General features: G+C 39.3%; 3 protein-coding genes across 6 annotated transcripts in view; 1 reads left to right on the plus strand and 2 right to left on the minus strand.

Annotated features, from left to right (window-relative positions):
* The window catches only part of LOC138958604 (F-box and WD repeat domain containing protein 10B-like), a 29,736-nt gene extending 19,898 nt beyond the window's left edge, over positions 1–9,838 (minus strand). The window contains exons 1-3 of one of the 3 annotated variants that reach the window (XM_070329808.1): positions 9,711–9,838; positions 8,445–9,133; positions 6,189–6,649 (exon numbers count right to left, since the gene is read on the minus strand). In XM_070329808.1, coding sequence (XP_070185909.1) covers positions 6,189–6,649; positions 8,445–9,030 — 1,047 coding nt within the window. In that variant the 5' untranslated portion in view covers positions 9,031–9,133; positions 9,711–9,838. The other 2 variants (XM_070329806.1, XM_070329807.1) reach the window with 2 other exon arrangements.
* The window catches only part of LOC138958621 (tubulin alpha-1 chain-like), a 98,733-nt gene that overhangs the window by 75,992 nt on the left and 3,055 nt on the right, over positions 1–19,686 (minus strand). The gene's annotated exons all lie outside the window — the stretch shown is intronic.
* Positions 10,347–19,686, plus strand: part of LOC138958612 (dynein axonemal heavy chain 3-like) — a 90,606-nt gene continuing 81,266 nt past the window's right edge. For both annotated transcript variants that reach the window (XM_070329813.1, XM_070329814.1), the window contains exons 1-9: positions 10,347–10,532; positions 11,227–11,328; positions 12,680–12,863; positions 15,805–15,877; positions 16,436–16,604; positions 17,834–18,023; positions 18,452–18,527; positions 18,831–18,950; positions 19,261–19,386. In XM_070329813.1, coding sequence (XP_070185914.1) covers positions 10,512–10,532; positions 11,227–11,328; positions 12,680–12,863; positions 15,805–15,877; positions 16,436–16,604; positions 17,834–18,023; positions 18,452–18,527; positions 18,831–18,950; positions 19,261–19,386 — 1,061 coding nt within the window. In that variant the 5' untranslated portion in view covers positions 10,347–10,511. The remainder of the gene's footprint in view (positions 10,533–11,226; positions 11,329–12,679; positions 12,864–15,804; positions 15,878–16,435; positions 16,605–17,833; positions 18,024–18,451; positions 18,528–18,830; positions 18,951–19,260; positions 19,387–19,686) is intronic.

Consider the following 19,686-nt stretch of genomic DNA (forward strand, 5'->3'; position numbering starts at 1 on the left):
CTCAAGGCTTGGGGCTGATGTCGTCGTCGTGGGAAGATGGTTCCAGTTGGAGATAGTCCGTGGGAAAAAGGTGTTGCATATGGCTTTATGGAAGTCCTGTTGCTGCCTCAGCCCATCTCCTCTTGTTCTTGCGTCGGAGCTATGGAGATAGTTCTTTTCATCTATGCCGACCATCTTGTGCTTGATTTTGTACAGCATCATGAGGCGATTGTTTTCTCGTCTATTTTCCAGAGTTTCCCATCCTAGGTTGTTCAGCATGTTGGTAACTACGCCAGGCGTTTTTTCAAAGTAGTTGTTATGGGCGTATCTGGCTGCTCTTCTCTGGACCATTTCTAGTGCCTGCTTGTCATTTTCCTGATGTGGGTCCCACACTGTTGACGCGTATTCGAGAGTGGGACGAACCATGGTTGTGTAGGTAGCTGACTTCACCTTCATCGTGCATTCTTTGAAGTTTCTTCTGAGAAATCCCACGGTTCTGTTTCCTTTGGCGGTCACGTTCTTGATGTGATTGGTCCAAGATAGGTTTTCGGTGATGGTGACTCCTAAGTATTTGCTCTCCTTGGTAGTTTCGAGAGTCTGTCCATGTAGGTGGTAGGTGGACAATATCGGCGGCTTATTCTTGCTGGGAAGTATGCGGATGATGTTGCATTTGCTCGGGTTAAACTCCATTTGCCATTTCTGTTCCCAATTTTGGAGTGCGTTCAGATCTTCTTGAAGGAGGAGTGGATCTTGCTGCTTTGTTACTTTTTTATACAGCAGGCTATCGTCCGCAAAGAGCTTTAGTTTTGAATGTTTAACTGCCTCGGGCATGTCGTTTATGTAGATCAGGAATAGGAGGGGGCCTAGGACTGTACCTTGGGGCACCCCTGACGTCACTGGTCCAGCCGATGAATGAACACCTTCAAGTACTACTTGTTGCGTTCTTCCTGTCAGGAACGAGCATATCCATTTAAGTGTGTTGTTCCTCACTCCGTAGTGGTCGAGCTTGTGAAACAGTCGCTGGTGTGGAACCTTATCAAACGCCTTGCTGAAGTCGAGCAGGATTGCGTCGACTTGGTCCTCTGAAGCCAGGTTCTTCGCGATGTCGTGCACAGTCTCGATGAGTTGAGTCTCACATGACCGGAATTTCCTGAACCCATGTTGTGCTTCTGTCAGGATCTTATGGGTGTCAAGGTGATTCATGATGTTACTGTGGATGATGTGTTCGAGAAGTTTGCACGTGATGGACGTAAGTGACACAGGCCTGTAGTTAGAATGGGTTAAGTGGTAGCTAGGAAGGAGGGAGTTTATTAATAACACTTAAGCTCTCTCCTTCTCTGTCTCGGTCTTCCCTCTGCTTCTCTTTCTCTGTCTTTTTTCTTTTGGCCTCTTTGTCTCTCTTTCTCTCTGTCCCTCTGGTTGTTTTCTTTTTCTCACTCCCTCCTTTGCTCTCTCTATCTGTATCTCTTTGTCTCTCTCATTCCCTCTGTCAAGACTGTCCGTTTGTGTTTCTCTTTTTTTCTCTCTTGCATGGTCCTCTATGTCCCTCTTGAATTTTCCAATAGTGTAGTGTGTTACTTTGTCTGACAGCTTGAGTGCTGGTAAGGACTCGATCTGTCTGCTCCCTGACATTTTGTGTTTGTCTTTGCCTGTATTCTAATTGACAAAGTGTTCAGTTACTGAAGTGAATGCACTTGTGTATTGTTTCAGTGACTATGCATAATGTTATCCTTTTTTTTCTCAAGAAAAGGTCTGCCCCTCTTGTCATATAGTTCCCTTTTTTGTAAGGGTTCGTGCTACACTGTATGTAAATTTTTCTCTACTATACCAACAAACTCATTGCTGGCTAAGCTACTGTTAATAAAGCTTCTTCCTAGGACAAACTTGGCCGGATGTTATTGATTGAGGTTACTGTGGTTTGAGTCTTCAGCTCATAATCCCCTGGCTTGGTATCCTTTCTCCCTGATGAGCTTGTTGAGGCTGCACTGACAGCCTTGAGTGATCAGTTCCTGATAAGGCATTAGGGAGAAATCAAACTTCACATGGCTCCCATACAATCCAGCAACAACCCTGAACTGGTTCCAAAGGCAGAGGTGATAAATTCTCCCCACAGGTCCTATATCCAATGGAGCTTTAATGTTTTCCTGACATGGCCGTCGCCTTTTCTAACATGAAGTAAACTGTGGTCTGGTCCATAAAGCTAAGTCCCAAGGTAACAGCTCAATAAAAGCGAGACAAATCTTGCATGAGGTTTCTAACGTGGTTCCGATACCATACAGTTTCCAGTAATCTAAATGCACGGGGACCCCGTATTGAGAAATGATTGTGTGATTAAGCCCTAAATCATTATGCTGTAGGCAATCTTTCATTTTCCCTATCAAGACTTAAAAACGCTGAAAGAGCCGTTCAGCAATTGTTGCACACAGTTATTGATATTACTCCCATCAAGCATATTGTGCTCAGGCAACAATGAGATTAAGTCTGCAGTGAAAAATGAATAGCTTGAGGGTAATACCAGGTCGTGTTGGAGCCCAACCTAAATTGTAAGCATGGATTAACCGTAGCTGTCACTGCTTTTTTCTGCTCTGTATGCCTTGAGACTCTAAAGAAAATTTGCCTTTGAAATGTGCAATAGCTCAACAAAAAGGAACTGACTTCTATCACATCTGAAGCCAAAGGTTGCAAGGTTACACTTGTTCAGTTAATCCCTTGCCACCAAAAACTTCCTAACACAATACCATACGGCAAATTCAATGTGTATAATATGTTTACTTAATCCCATGTACCATTTGAAAGTTTGCAAACCTTGTTTTTTAGCACTTGGGGTAACTTCCTTTCATAAGAGGGTTTTATTTATCGCAAAAACAATATTGTTCAACTTAATCCTACTACAGTAGATTCATGCCTAGCGGTGCTTCATCCATAGAATAAGCAATGCGTCATGACCTGGCCTTGATGAATGCAAAAAGTTTAGCAAAACATTTGTTGCTAACTTCCTAATACTACTGGCATTATGTTTTTTGAATGAAGAGAGTAGCTATGGAGCCAAGAAAGAAGTAACAAGAGTATCTCCTGCCAGTACAAGAGCAGCTTTTTTTATTTGAGTTTTGACCTTTTGGTTTGTGATTTACTCCTTTTTCTTTTGTTTTGCTTTATTCATTTCCTTCTTTACTTTTCGTTCTTCTCTCTATGTGCGGGTTTGTTTAGCTGCCTTATATATTGTTGAAGACACTGATCCAGTTACCAAAGTGGAATAATATGTTTTATATTCTAAAAAAAAGAGTTTCACAATTTCCATTTGATTTTCTCATCACTCGTGGAAGTGGTAAAACAGGTTAAACAAAACTGAGAAAGAAGAGTACGTGACAAAAAGGAGATATTTCTTGCAATACCACTCTTTTTTTCTACAGTAATGCACACCAGGAACAATGAAAGCTAATTATTTTCAAAGTATGAACCTGTACATGGGTTATTTTCCAGAGCCAGAGCTGTGTACCACTGGAAACCATGTTACAAAGTTGACATTTCTTAACTGAGACATTTTAACGATACAAATAGATTTCATTATTAAGAACTGGTTCCATATAATAACCTTGGCCAGCAGATAAAGAATTAAAAATACTTGTACATTTTGTTTGTCTATGTTCAGTAAATTAACGGGTTTTAAAGTACGTCAACTTCGTAAAATGGAAGGTTGCGACATGGATTTAAACACTAACATTTTTTTTTTAAAGACAAAAATAAATACTAAGGGTTTTTTTTTTTTTTTTGCATGTCTGTTTCATTATCTAACGGGAGATTTACTGAATAAAGTAAAAAGAACACATTCTAGTTGCCAATAATCATTGAAAATGCATGTCAAAAATGGTTCACAGCTCTGGAGAATAACCCACTTTTTCAGTGCATCAGGTTCAACTGATTATCCCTTCGTTAGTCCTGTTTATTCTCATGGGATAAAGCTCTTTCTGTGTCCAAACATCAAAATCAACTACAATCTCTCGCTGTTCTAATTCTTGGTTGCTGTCAAATAGAAAACTTCCATGCAGTGCTTTGTGACACACATTTTAACCAGGAGCATCTCGTTACTCCCCCGTATCGTTACTCCCCCGGCTCGTTACTCCCCCGTATCGCTACTCCCCCGTATCGTTACTCCCCCGGCTCGTTACTCCGCCGTGCCTTTTTATTACACTTAAGTAATGCATTTATTACTTAATTGAATTTTCAAGAGAGAGAGAGAGAGAGAGAGAGAGAGAGAGAGAGAGAGAGAGAGAGAGAGAGAGAGAGAGAGAGAGAGAGCAAGCATGTTTAAAGAACTTACAACTGTCAGATCTGCCTGTACATTCGTGTACAGTACATCTTTGAGAAAAAAAAGAATATATTTTAAGCAGAAGAGATATCGCTACTCTCCCGGCTCGATACTCCCCCGACTCGTTACTCCCCTGTATCGCTACTCCGCCGGCTCGTTACTCCCCCGTACACAGAAAATGACTGGATAACCCTGTGATAGTAAGTGGCCGAGTGGTAACGCACTTGCGCTCGGAAGCGAGAGGTTGCGAGTTCGACCCTGGCCGTTAGAAATTTTCTCCCCCCTTTCCTAACCTAGGTGGTGGGTTCAAGTGCTAGTCTTTCGGATGAGACGAAAAACCGAGGTCCCTTCGTGTACACTACATTGGGGTGTGCACGTTAAAGATCCCACGATTGACAAAAGGGTCTTTCCTGGCAAAATTGTACAGTATAGGCATAGATAAAAATGTCCACCAAAATACCCGTGTGACTTGGAATAATAGGCCGTGAAAAGTAGGATATGCGCCGAAATGGCTGCGATCTGCTGGCCGATGTGAATGCGTGATGTATTGTGTAAAAAAATTCCATCTCACACGGCATAAATAAATCCCTGCGCCTTGAATATGTGCGCGATATAAATTGCATAAAATAAAAATAAATAAAAAAATTTAAAAAATCCCTGCGCTTAGAACTGTACCCACGGACTACGCGCGATATAAGCCTCATATTGATTGATTGATATATTGTTTTTTCGGAGAAATTGTCTGGATAAACAAACACAGAAACAAACAAAACAGCTGGACATGGGGGGGGGGGGGGACAATATTTCATGCCAACTTACTATCACAGGGTTATCCAGTCATTTTTTGTGTACGGGGGAGTCACGAGCCGGGGGAGTAGCGATACGTGGGAGTAACGAGCTGGGGAGTAACGAGGCGGGAGAGTATCGAGCCGGGGGAGTAGCGATACGGGGGAGTAACGAGCTGATCCCATTTTAACCTTTTCGATAAGGATGTTTCTCTACTTTTAGAAAGCACAACATTATTCTTGTATGAATTTACTCCAAAATACATCGCTATTCCTGGTTTACATTAGCTGTTTGAATAAACAGCGCTTTTGGGGCCCATAGAAAAGCTGACAGAAAAACCAATAATATTGTAATGTGTCTTGACAATAAAGGGCCTATGTTTGACAGCACCTTAAAGTGTCACCCACAAAGCCTAGAATATCAAGGACACCTCCAAGTTTAACATTGGATGGGGAATTGAAAGAGAAGGCAAAGAAAGAACCAATTCAACAGACAGAAGAAAACTTTGAAAGCAAAAGAGAAAGAAAGTATAAAATAAAAGTGAATGTTTTGCCCAATAAGTGTCCCAACAGTAACGGATGTTTGTAAAACAGTGGGGTTTTTTTTTTCTTCACATAGGGTTATTCTCTATTGGAGTTCACCTGTTTAAAACTACAGTTATCACATAGGTATTTAAAAATATAGATATATAAATGTCAATGGTTTAAGTTTATGCATGCATTTCTCTCTGCATGAATACAATATTCTCGTAAATGTATGTATCTGTAGTACAAGGACAAAACACATGCCTTACATTTTCTGGTTCAGCAGAACATAAATCACAGAAAATGTACACAGCTATCTCATGGCCATACAGCTCTTACGCAAGTCATATATACAAAATTACATGTAGAGCTCTCCATTCCCCTTTCTATACAGAGTAATTTTTGGACTAAAACATCTTCCTCAAAATGCATTCACATGTATGCATTAACAAAAAAATTCCTACTTGCAACAACAACAAAACACTTCCTTTAGAAAAAAAAATGAAAATAACACACACACACACACACACACACACACACACACACACACACAAATAACTAAAAGAAAAAACCAGTTCAGAAAAGTCAGCTACCTGCATCAGCATGACCTCCTCCCATAGCGACTGGCCGACGAAGTGTTCCTGGTGAACCTCCTCCACCAGAGTGCGCCATTTTAGGTTGACGCACAGCGCGTTGAACAATGACGCCTGGTGCAGAAAACTCAGGATGCACTTCGCCAGATGCACGGGCAGACTCCCGATAAAGTCCTTGTAGCGTGCCACACCAGAATAGGCTTTTGACGATGTCGGTATAATAAGAATTGCAGGGTCTACTGAGTCTGTGTCCGTACCACAAGTGGATGCAGAGTCTGCAGTATCTCCACGACTGATTGCAGCTCGGCTTATTGGAAGGTGCGCCCCTGTAAATGGGTTCGTGGTGAACTCACTATAGTCGGTTCTGGCGTGGGTGAGAAGCTGCAGTTCAGGATGCTTCTCTGAGCGATATGAATACTCTGTGCTGGCAATGGAGGCAGTTTCCATGTAGTCCAATGTTGCTGCTGAACAGAACGTTGGATTGAAATGTGGGTTAAAAGTGTGTGTTGTATGTTGTGTGTGTGTGTGTGTGTGTGTGTGTGTGTGTGTGTGTGTGTGTGTGTGTGTGTGTTCATGTGTGTGCAAGTGGCAATTTTGTGCCCTTGGGATTTTTCATCTTATCAGGCAGTAAAAGGGGACATTTTGTTCCCATGGGCTATGTCATACTTCCAAATAAGTACAATGTAATCTATCAGTATTACCTTTTTGTAAAGTAGATCTATAACAATATGACATTTGTTGAAGAAGCTATGCTTCAAAAGAAAAGCTGTACTTTTTTGATTGAAAATGACATCAAATAACACTTGCAACAAAATATTCTGTGGGCACTGAATTGATGTTATGAAGAAAGCCATAATTTCCAAGAGACAAGTAGTTTCTTCCACCCTAGGATGAAAGATCAATCTAAATCATGCTTTGAATACTAATCTGCGCCTGTTGGTCATAAAAACCTACTACACCCAAAGGGAAATGCATGAATGAAAGAAACAAGACTTTATCACTAACTTTATGCATGACATACATACATGTATATACGCAAAACAAAGTACTAAACGAACAAAAAAGGAGCTTGTAAGGAACCATTATTTGTAAAGCCAAAAAAACAGGAAAGAAGCATGCAAATATCAGCGCTTTGAGCAGGGTTAAACCCTGGATACATGCGCTATTTAAATATTATGCATTATTATTATTATTATTATTATATCTATTGATTCTTATTCTCTAATTATTGAACAGTATTTGCTGTTACCTTTTTTTTTGGGGGGGGGGGGGGGGGGCTGCGCGAGTCAGGGGTTATTTGGGTAAAGGAGAGCTACATTACAAGTTAAAGCATTCATGCAGCACATATACCTCTTGTAAGTTATTTTCATTTTTGCCTGTGCACAGACTCAGGCATCAAATAAATAAATAAATCATTCTGTTTAATATTCACTCAGGACAACAAACATCAGACCGGTATCAAAGGCAGTAATTTTCAATTAGATCGGTAAATGCTGTTAATAAAGCTTTTCACTGACGGAGATCAAAGGCACCATTCTGACATGCAGATATGTCATGGAATCAATTTTAAGTGATTTACAGGTTTCTCAGTTCTCATGAATGACAAGTAGTAACGACTGATAAAAGAAGCCTCATAACAGGTCATCAATGAAAGAAGGGTCGGGGACTAATTCAGATTCCTTGTGCGTACATGTATCTGGTTTCATACAGCTTGTTCAAACTCACTGCTTGACAACTAGGACCCATAATGATAAGAATGTATGACAGGGTTATGGGAATGAATGTTATCTTTATTCACTCACTCCCTCTCCCTCCCATATATCTCCACCTCATTTGTTCTCTCATTCTCTCTTTTTATTTTTTTTATTTTCACCCTGCTTTCTCAGGTGCTGGTTGAAAGTTCAGAACTGTTATATGCTCAAAAAGTAAAGAATTAAAATACATGTGTGTTCTTGTCTTACTGGATAAACTATCCTTTACAGGAACACTTACTTTATAATGATGCTTGTTTTTAAATAATGTTGCAAACAAAGAAAGAACAACAAACAAAAAAGACTACTGAGAAGAAAAAACACACACACAGAAGTCTTCCCTCACATTCAAATGTTTTTCTTAATAAAGTCCACGCCAAAGATAACAGAGAGCAACCATCAAGTTAAAATGAAAAAAATATGGTTTTATTACACATTTTATGATACATGTGTGGAAAACAAAGTTTCTGTCAATCAATCTTGAAAAAGTAAACAAGATAAATACCTTGCACAGCTTCCGTAGCTTTCTTTTCTGACACTAGCAGGGTGTTGGCTTGCGTAAAGAGGAGATAAAGAAGATGAGCATCACAGGCTTGCAAAAGACTGAACGCAAAATTAGCCTTGGACCAGTATGATGACTTTGCAAACCAATCCCACGTAGATGTGATATACTTAAGTACATCATCTTCTGAGAGCGCCCGGTCGGCGCTCAGGGTCATCATATCTGTTGTCAGACTCGGCTGGCTTCGAGCGCGAGCGTACATAAAGTCTTTCATTACCACAGGCTGCAGTAGAGTCACTAACTGTCGCAATAGGTCCACGCTGTGAATTCTTCTCAGCAAACCAAGCATGAACTTCTTCCTGGAGTTGTCTCCCAATCGATGAAACCATTCCTTTACTTCCTTCATCTTCAGAGTCAGTAGACATGTTTCACATTCACCACACACTGTGGATTTTCCTGTGTTCACACACCGCAGGTTAGGAGCTCTCCCCAGGTTGAACTCATACTGTTCAATGTTTGTGGTCGTGTGCTTCATTGTCTCCTCCATCACTGCGCTGCCAGAACCCGGGTAGTTGCAAATCTCCAGCATGTTGAAAGAGGCTTGTTATCATCCACCATGAAAAAACTCACATTAAACCCACTAAACAAGTGTTGATTATGAAAAATATTCCTGCCATCCAGGTTTGACCAACCTGCAAAAGAAGAACAAAACAAATGAAGTGAAAATATTTGGCTCATACAACTTTTCCCAAATAGTTAGGAGTTATTTCCGATGACATAAAACCACTAACACATATATCATATCATTACATGAAATTAAAATGTGGGAAAGTGAAACTAAAGTCGTAAAGAGCAAGTGTAAAATCCACAAACAGTAAGCAGTGGAGGTCAGAGCAGTAGAGAGTAGAGACTGTTTCCTTGTAAGTTTCAACTTCGTAAATAAAGGTGGCCCTATTTTTTATTGTGAAAGGTCATTAAAAACTTTCTTTTCTTACTCAACCCTAAATAATCACCAAATATCCCTTTAGTCTCTGATTTGGCACACTTTTCTAAAAATGTTTAATGACTAATGACAATTAAATTGTAATGTATCAACAACATCTATGAATAATCCTACTGATAGGCAACAATTAAAAAGACAGGCAATAAAGTGTCACTTCTAAGATCATAATTATACTGTGTCCAAACCTTGCATTCCATCATTTTGCACCATAGTGACTGTCTAGCGGCTCTGCTTCAAACAGATCCAGCATACACAACACGACTCACCATCGTTTTGACGACAGACTGGTAACTGACGCCTGCCGAAAGATGTCCGAAGTCAAGATCACTTCACACAGTCCCGGGCCATAGCAGGTCCAATCATTTTAGCGACGCAGGCATCCATTGGCCGTCTGTCCCCAAGGCGACACGAACACTCGGCAAGTGCTCGACGAATGAATCCTTTTGAGTTGTTCCCCCTGAATGCGCTAATATGTGTACTTTTTCTAAAATACTCTAATTGTGTGTCCACTATAGCAGCAATAACTAAATGTATGATCAAGATTATAACTCTTTTTACCATGTATACCCATTTATTTACTTCTGCATGTTCTATGTACTTGATAGAGGTGGAAACAGTAAATATCTTAGACAAAAAAGAAGAGATTGAGTAGCTGCCCTTGATGCGCTTGAAAATTGATATAAATGTAAATCAGAACCTTTTCAAAACTGGGTAATATAAAAACAGACTGAAAACGTGAAGCAATAAAAATCAGAAGTTTGACATTTTTGTTTCGATCGTAATTGTTAACGTGGCTTCTTTAAATAAAGCCAAATAAGCATGGCGAGACGCACATGCGTCGTCTGCAACAAAAACTCTCTAACGAGGCTCGACACTTAGCAACAAATGACCCGGATGGCGCTTGCCAAAATGGAGGGCAACTGGATATCCGAGCTGTGCGTTTCGCACACATTTTGAGGAGATGTGATTCTTACCTGTACACTTTATATTTTTGTAGAGCTGTGTAGATTGTAGCAGTTTTATTTTCATACAAGGGAATCAACAAGAAGATATCACAGGAAACCAAAATGGCTCTACAACGTGCCAAGGTAACACTTGACTCTGAATGTCATTTCAAAATGGTATTTTAATTAAAAACAAACGAGCTTTGATTTGTCACTTATTCGATCGAGAAATAACTCAGTAACTTTGTATTTTTATAATGACTGATTTTACTGAGATGTAATAAATGTTGATTTGTCTGTCTTGAAGTTGAAAGTTTCATAACAAAACAGTGTAATGTTCAGATGATAATAATAACTTGCTTATCAAACAATTTTCCAAATAAAACACATGTTAACAGAAAAAAAACTCTGCCGTATGATATGGGCAGTTGTTACTGAAGCTATTTACTGCCCCATCATTGAAACATATAACATCAGATGTTAGTCTGTTTACCAGCTAGGTTACGAAAGCATTGATATGTAATTAGAAGGGAAAAAAATGGTTAAGAATGAGGATGGTGAGGTGAGAATGACCTGTTTATTACAATCCATACATATGAATTTGGCAGCATGATGATGAGGGGGAAGAGTAAAGTTTAAATTGTCCTTTTGTCATAATATTTGATGGTATATGAAATTACTTTGAGGTGCATGTGGCACTGGTGACATAAATCTTTTACAAATGCAATAAATGACACAGTAATTATGATTCAATGATGTTGCAATGCACATTCGGTTACACAAAATATAGTAAACCTGGCAGAGCAGTTATTAATTATTGTACTTTTATTTTAAACAGCTGGTGGAAACCCCAGAGCAAAGCTGCAGCAAGACACGGGGCTTGCCTGGGCTTCCCCCACTCCCAGCTGTTGCATCAAAGGAGCCGTCTGATCTGTACCAGGTAATAACATTTAGATATCTATACAAGAACAGACTGACATAATATGTTTTAATCTGCAATGATATAATAAAATATAGAATGATAGCATATGGAGGAACACATTGTATCACTCACAATGCAGTATTAAAGAAATTGACGCAATACTTTCAAATAATAATAGAACAAGATAACTTAACACAAAACCTTTCAAACGAAGTTGCATACAATGTACAATATTAGTCTATGAGGTGCTAAACAAACATTTGGCAAGAAAAAGGTTGGGTTAGGTGTGTTTATCTGTTGTTGTAGATTGTTGTTGTTTTGTTTTGTTTTAATTATTTTTAAAGGGGGATTGGTGCTCTTTATGTAACGGGATGAGATTCTGTCTGTCTGTCTGTCTGTCTGTCTATCTGTCTCTCTGTCTCTCTCTCTCTCTCTCTCTCTCTCTCTCTCTCTCTCTCTCTCTCTCTCTCTCTCTCTCTCTCTCCCTCTCTCTCTCTCCGTTTCTTTGTCTCTAATTCTTGGACTGGACACTGTTGTTTTATGGTCGTTCTAAGCGTAGTGCCATTCCTTGCAAGAGACTTTCATGGTTTCGCACCCTTTTTCTCATGTACGGTCCTTATCGCTGCCAACGCTAGTTATGTTTCTTGCACGTGAGATATCGCAGGTGCCGGGGCGTTTCCGTGGCAGAGGTCGTTGGTCGCCCTGTGCTTTCTCTGGCATCATTATTTTAGAGACTTGTACTTTGTAGGATCAGCAAAAAGGACTAATGCTCATGATTATGCATGGCGTATTGATAATGATTATTGTAATTTGTTTAAATTCACATTGTTCATACGGGTTGAAGAGAATAATAGTCAGCATAAGTTATCTTAAGTTTTGATACATATATTTTTATAGTTTGATTTTGAAGAGAAATTGGGAATTTTCTTTGGAATGAAGGGACTATGTTTTAGGCGTTTTGATTTGATAAGTAATTTGTTCCTGATATCCTCGTTTGTGGCGTGAATATCTTTCTTTGTTTTCCTGACTCTGAAACCGTAAAGACGTTTTTGCTAATTTTGTTCCCAGAGATTGGTGATTTTGTAACTTGTGTTCTGCACAAGAAGTCAGATCATGGTGTAGCCTGAGAGATGCTGTACGTGAGATGTCGACCGTGACCGAGTGGAAATTGTCCTGAGGTTGGTCCGGTTGGTTTTCGTAAAACGAATAAACGAGAGTGCAACATAACAACTGCATCCGTTTTGGTGTTTGAGAGAATCCCTCCACATTTATGATGTGAGAAAAGAGAAATTATAACATTTTTCAGGGGGAGAAAATTAAATGTTAGTAAAGCTTGCTGTTCACATCCAGTTCAATTATTTCTTCCTAGATTGTCCTCCGTAACAGCGAACATCCACCTTTGATGAGAGGCTCACCATGGACCTTGGCATCACCATTCAAGGAACAGAAATATCACAGGACACCCAGCGAGTCGATAGCAAACAATTACACTCCGACAGCAAGCGACCTCAAACTCAAAGACATTCTAAAGCTAACAAGAGGAAAGACAAGAGGTAATGTTCCTGTCCAGCGTGATATGTGTACTTTGTTGACTTGGCTTAGCTACAGTTCATTGCAAAGATCTCAGGTGACACTGTCCATTAAAGGTGTCTTTGTCATCATATGACATCCTTGCTAACATTTTCAAGAATTTGAGTTAATAGTATAACATGAAAGATGCACTTTCAAGCATCAAAGTTCTGGTGATAATAAGTTAATAACATGTCAAATCTCTTGAGAAAAAAACCTACCAAGACAATATGATGTCCTGAGTATAACACTTGCTTCATTCTAACAAACTGTTTCATGTGAACATGCGTTTGATTAACATTTCAGCAAAGAGGCTTCCTGCTATTCATGAAAGTGGTGGGTTCTCAGGATAACTGTTTGTAAAGCAAATGCTATGCTAGATGTTCACATGCTGCTGAATATTCATGTGACACAGAGATTGGAAAAAGGCTTACTCATTTCTGTTTAGTCACTCTTTCTTTGTTATGATTTCTTGAATTTTGCCGTAATTAGTAAAGATAAGAAAACCTTTTCATTATACATAATCATGGACATTTTTCTTTTGGTATGACCTGATTGAGTACTTTTGTCTCATTTACTTCTGCTTTTTACGCCTTGCGCTGTTCCGCCTGGACAGTGATACAAATTATTTCTTTTAACAAAAAAATCAGTTTTTGACTCCTTGGAAAAAAGTCAATGAAACTTGGTATTTATTTCAAATGGATAGATGCCTGAGGCATGACTAAAAGCATAGTATCATCAACACTCATTTTGTCTGATCTATGCAACAGGTTTTTACATTTAGTCAAGTTTTGACTAAATGTTTTAACGTAGAGGGGGGAATCGAGATGAGGGCCGTGCATGGTGTATGTGTGTCTGTGTGTAGAGCGACTCAGAGAAAACTACTGGACCGATCTTCATGAAACTTGACATGACAGATCCTGAGTATGGTATCTCCAGACTGTTTATTCATTTTTTTGATAAATGTCTTTGATGACGTCATATCCCGCTTTTCGTGAAAGTTGAGGCGGCACTGTCAGTGTCACGCTCTCATTTTTCAACCAAATTGGTTGAAATTTTGGTCAAGTAATCTTCGACGAAGTCCGGACTATGGTATTGCATTTCAGCTTGGAGGCATAAAAATTAATTAATGAGTTTGCTCATTAAAGTTGTCATTAAAATCGATTTTTCGCAAACAGATTTAAAATTTATTGCATCGTATTCTTCATCACATTCTGAATCTAAAAATATATACATATGTCATGTTTACTCTTAAAATGTGATCACAATCAACGAAAATAGATTAATTAGTCTTACGATTAAAATTTTAGAAATCAATCCAAAAATGATTTCATCTTATTCTTTATCATTTTCTGATTCCAAAAACATATAGATATGATAGGTTGTATTCACAACAAGCTCAGAAAGTTAACAAGAATACAGAAAAGCACGCTTTCCTGCTTAGCACAATACGCTACCGCGCTAATCTGGCGTGTCAATATCACTACGTTTTGCACGTGGGAGGTGAGCGATTTCCTTCACGCGGGGATTGACAAAGCTGTACTGTCTTGGTGAAAAAATACAGTGCGTTCAGTTTCATCCCGTGAGTTCGACAGCTTGACTAAATGTAGTAATTTCGCCTTACGCGACTTGTTTCTTTTGTCATCAAATTCAGAATCAATAGAGTTTTGAGATCATGGCATTTGTTAGCACATGGAACTCTGACAAATTAGTCCTAATCAAGCTGCAGTTGAATATGGAGCATTTGGATTCTTTCTTTGATGTGTCTTCCTTTTCGTGTAAACTGTCAGGTAAACAACCAATGAGCTATCCAGGATTTTGCGTCAAGGAAGAGCATCCTTCTATTTGGAAGTTGGATACATTTTCCAATCCCTTGCAATGCTGGTGCATGTGCTGTTTCTTGTATAGACCATACAAATATATTCTTTATGTATTGGCTAAATAGGTGACATGTTGTGTATATTCAGGTTGCCATTAGTCCTCTACCTTTTTCTTTCACATTTGAAGCTTTATCACCAAACAAAAGATACTTGTTTGTTTCTTTGTGTGCTTTTGTTTGTTTGTTTCTTTGTAGCGCAAGATTATTTTTTTTCACACAGAAACTGTATCTGTTATTTCCCCAATGAGATGAGAGCAGGCAGAGCAAATATGGGCTCACTCATACTTAAATATCGTATATCTGCAAAATGCTACTTTGTGTGCTGTCTCTATAAGTATGCCTCTACATTTTTCCTGAAGCTTATTTCTATTTCGCAATATTGATATATATATCCAGGAATCAGTCAACTTTAAGTTGAAGCATATAATCTTTTCCTGCCACTTTAGTAGTGCTTGAGATCACAGTGCTTTGTGTTTCATAGTACAGTTCAATTCATTGATGTCATGAAATGAAGGTCCTTCAATAAAAGTGCATGCGCAAAGACAGTTACAGGCTTGTGCCCATTCACCAACTTAAACAAACACACACACACACACACATGCACACACCCATACACACATACACACATTTACATGCACACACTCGCACATACACACACACACACACACACACACACACACACACACACACACACACACACACACAATCACCCTAACACACACAACCACCCTAACACTCTCACACACATACATGAGAGTCTGGTTTGTATGCTTGTTACATTTTCTTTGTGGATGGCGTTTATAGTTTTTATTCACTAATACCATTGAGTAAACATTCATTATAAATAACAAGTCTGTCTATCAAATTTTTTTCCCCCATTTCTGACTTTGAAGACACGTTAGTGGTCATAATTACGAAGCCGTTGTAGCCACTATCAGTATGCACAGTGTCTTTATGTTTGTTCACTGCATTCATGGATGAGGCAGCAGGTCAATATATTTGTGTTGTGATCATTTGTATTATAATGTTGCTTTTGACTATTTCAGCTGAATTAAAAAGTCCTCGGAAAGCAGGTGGACTGCCTAGAACCAAGACCACAGTAGACAAAGCAGCAATTGGGTGAGCAGTTTCATTTTCAGTATTAGAACATTTAATTCCCAGGAAAAAAGGTATTGGTCATGTTACAGAGTTCGTGAGAATTAAGAGACAGCCATATTTTAAAAGGTCACCTGGGTTCAGAATTTTGAAGTTACAGAACTTACTAAGAGATTTACTGTAGCAACGGTCATGATGTTGGTATTTGTTTTTGTTTTTAATGACAATTTTGGTGTTTAAAGGGGGATGTCTGGCTGTTAGGTGTTGGGCATGGTTATATGTATCAATCATAGCAATTATTCAATAGCATAGGAATCAAAATCACAAGAATAATATGGCGGTAAAAATGGAACAAAGTACCATTTTGATATGGATGCATAACTGAGTAGAAAACTATTTTCGCATCAAGAAATACAGATTCCTGTGACAAATTAACTGTGATTCTGTGGTACACTGCATCCTCAGATGTTGAGGGTATCTCTCAGCCTGTCAAATGTAGGATTCTGATATTGTCATGTAATGTTAGCAGCCACTGTCCCGCTTTTGTTCATATATTTATTATTGTCTTTTCTTTCTGCATAGAAATGACGTGGCCTTGATAAATGGCTTCCAGTCTCCACGACCCTTGCCAGACATTGCGGAAATGCCCCCCAGTCGTCCCATGACCCCCTCAGAACAGGTCGACATCATGCTGGCCATTGAAGAGGAGGAGCTACAGGCCACAGGGGCACCAACCCAGCAAGATGAGGAGGTTAGATTATAATGAGAGTGAGCTTTTGTAGCAGCTGAAGAGTACATTGACCCCCTCTTTACAGATTTTAAATACATTTACCAGAGGAAAGTAAGTCTCAAAATAGAGTTTTTTGCGTGTGTAACTTCTGCATCACAAAAACATGTGTATAGCTTCTTTTTTTATTACATTTACTGATTTAGTCAAGTTTTGACTAAATGTTTTAACATAGAGGGGGAATCGAGACGAGGGTCATGGTGTATTAGTGTGTGTGTGTGTCTGTGTGTGTGTGTGTCTGTGTGTGTGTGTGTGTGTGTGTGTGTGTGTGTGTGTGTGTGTGTGTAGAGCGATTCAGAGTAAACTACTGAACCGATCTTTATGAAATTTTACGTGAGAGTTCCTGGGTATGATATCCCCAGACGTTTTTTTCATTTTTTCGATAAATGTCTTTGATGACGTCATATCCGGCTTTTTGTAAAAGTTGAGGCGGCACTGTCACACCCTCATTTTTCAATCAAATTGATTGAAATTTTCGCCAAGCAATCTTCGACAAAGGCCGGACTTTGGTATTGCATTTCAGCTTGGAGGCTTAAAAATTAATTAATTAATTTGATCATTAAAAATCTGAAAATTGTAATTAAATTTTTTTTATATAAAATGATCCAAAATTATGTTCATCTTATTCTTCATCATTTTCTGATTCCAAAAACATATAATTATGTTATATTCGGATTCAAAACAAGCTCTGAAAATTAAAAATATTAAAATGATGATTAAAATAAAATTTCCAAAATCGATTTAAAAACAATTTCATCTTATTCCTTGTCGGTTCCTGATTCCAAAAACATATAGATATGATATGTTTGGATTAAAAACACGCTCAGAAAGTTAAAACGAAGAGAGGTACAGAATAGCGTGCTATCCTGCTCAGCGCGACCATTACCGCACTATTCTGGCTTGTCGATTTCACTGCCTATTTGCCACGAGCGGTGGACTGACAAAACTACGAGTATGCAGTCTTGGTGAAAAAATGCAGTGCGTTCAGTTTTATTCTGTGAGTTCGACAGCTTGACTAAATGTAGTAATTTCGCCTTACGCGACTTGTATGGATTTCACCATGAACCTTCAAAAAAACTCTCTTAAACCCAACCTTTTCAATCTCCTTTCTGGTATTTTAACAAGAATTCACAAACATTGGTGTTAGCTGAATAAAAACTGTAACTATTTTCAAGACTGCTTTTGATTTTCAGCGCTACTACTACTACATTCGCAAAGGGGTACAGAAGATGATGCTGGCCCAACAGCCAGAGGAGCAACTACGCGCTATCCAGCGCCTGGTGCCTGAAAACTACCTCACCAGCTCCCACCTCTCCGACCTGCGTGACGAACTGCTGGAAGAAATTGACTCTGACTACGAATTCAGCGCCAGAAAGTCCATAGGTGGGTCAGTTGGTGTGTGTATGTAGGGATGGTGATTGGGAGTGTGGAGGAAGGTGTGTACATGTGTGGAGCATTTGTATGGTGTTTGTATCTTTGCCTGCACGCCTGCCTGTATGCATGTTGCTCTGTTTGTCTGTCATTCTGTCTGTGCCTTTGTGTCTGTGTCTATCTAGCTGCCTGACTGCTAGAGTTTCGGAACTTTCGCTCTGTCATTTAGAAAAAAAGGTGTATGATTGTGGGTGACCAAGTGTTTGCATGTGTATCAATATTCGTGTGTTTTACGAGTCTGTCTGTGCTCTGTGTTTTAATGTGATATTTTGTATAGCTTTGCAAGGCACACAATGATAGAACTGCATTTACCCTCCGACCACATCATCTTGGTTTACATAAACCTGTTTTGAAATTACGTGATTGGTTTTTCTTTTCAGTGGACTATGTTCTAAAGGACGCAACAGAAAAAGAGCGCCTCCATATCACCTGGACTCCAAAACCTTTTCCACAGAGGTGAGGGGTGCTTTTGGTCTTTCTGCTCTTGACCCCAGAATTTCTCCTTTCTGGGGTCTCCAAAAATAACCAAATGCTAATACTTCAAAAACTCCCCTGCAGTAGGCATGTTCAACATCTTTGTGTATGGAATGTGCATAAGGATAACATGGTGATTTGTGTCCACTACAAGTTGCAAGGAAGGAAGAATAAAAAGCGTGGACAAATGTACATAGTTCTGACTGGTTTGAAGAGAAAGGAGAATAAACAACAACACAGTACTCCTGTGATAGTTCATGTTGTTGGTGTTTTTTTCTCTTTTAGGGTGATTCGTGCGCCTGTTCCCTGGCATCCCACATACAAAGACATGAAGGGATTCAACGAGGAGCATCTCTTCATCACCAACCCTCTCATGCTGAGACTGCAGGAGATTTGGTTCCAGGAGTAAGTCTGACATGCATTTTAACTTTGCGATTCTGTGTGTTTGTGAATGTGTTGATGTAAGTGGATTATCTGGACATGGTTTTTGGTGGACATGTGAACATGTTCATGCATTCCTCTGTCCCTGTTACACTGTTGAGAAAAGAATATCACACTTGCTTAAATTAATCATTTACACATTCATTAAAATCAGGACTTGTAAAACAGTCCTCCATTACCAGTTGCCCATGGTTTTAAATAGTTTTTTTGAAATGTTTTGTTAGAAGTTAAGTATCAACAGAAAGAATGACGGTTTATAATGTTTTGTATCCAGCTTCTGTCACCTGCGTTTCGTCAACCTGAAGGAGCTGCTAGCAGCGGACCTGCCCCTGCTGCCCACAGAGTTCGAGTCCCTGGTCAAGAAACAGTGTTGGGAGGCCCACGAGCACCTTAGAAAAAGGTACAAGTTGTGAACACTTTTGCTGTGAAACCTTTGTTGAGAGGATTGGTGATGAGAGAGATTAATCATTGATCCGTGGAGTAGAATGTCGCTTAGCTGCAATGTTCCTTGTGTAAATATTTGCTTGTCTGAATGTCATGAAAGGATGTCTTGAATTAGCCCCTGTGATGTTTGTTTTTTGACAGGTGGCACTGTACTTTATTCCTGTTTAAATACAAAAGCTGTCCTCCGTCTTGCGGGAGGGGGTGTGGGGGGTAGGGATACAGAAGAAAAAGCAGAAAAGAATATCTGTATGAAGAT

The sequence above is a fragment of the Littorina saxatilis genome, linkage group LG2, assembly GCF_037325665.1.
Source record: "Littorina saxatilis isolate snail1 linkage group LG2, US_GU_Lsax_2.0, whole genome shotgun sequence".
Taxonomy (NCBI): domain Eukaryota; kingdom Metazoa; phylum Mollusca; class Gastropoda; order Littorinimorpha; family Littorinidae; genus Littorina; species Littorina saxatilis.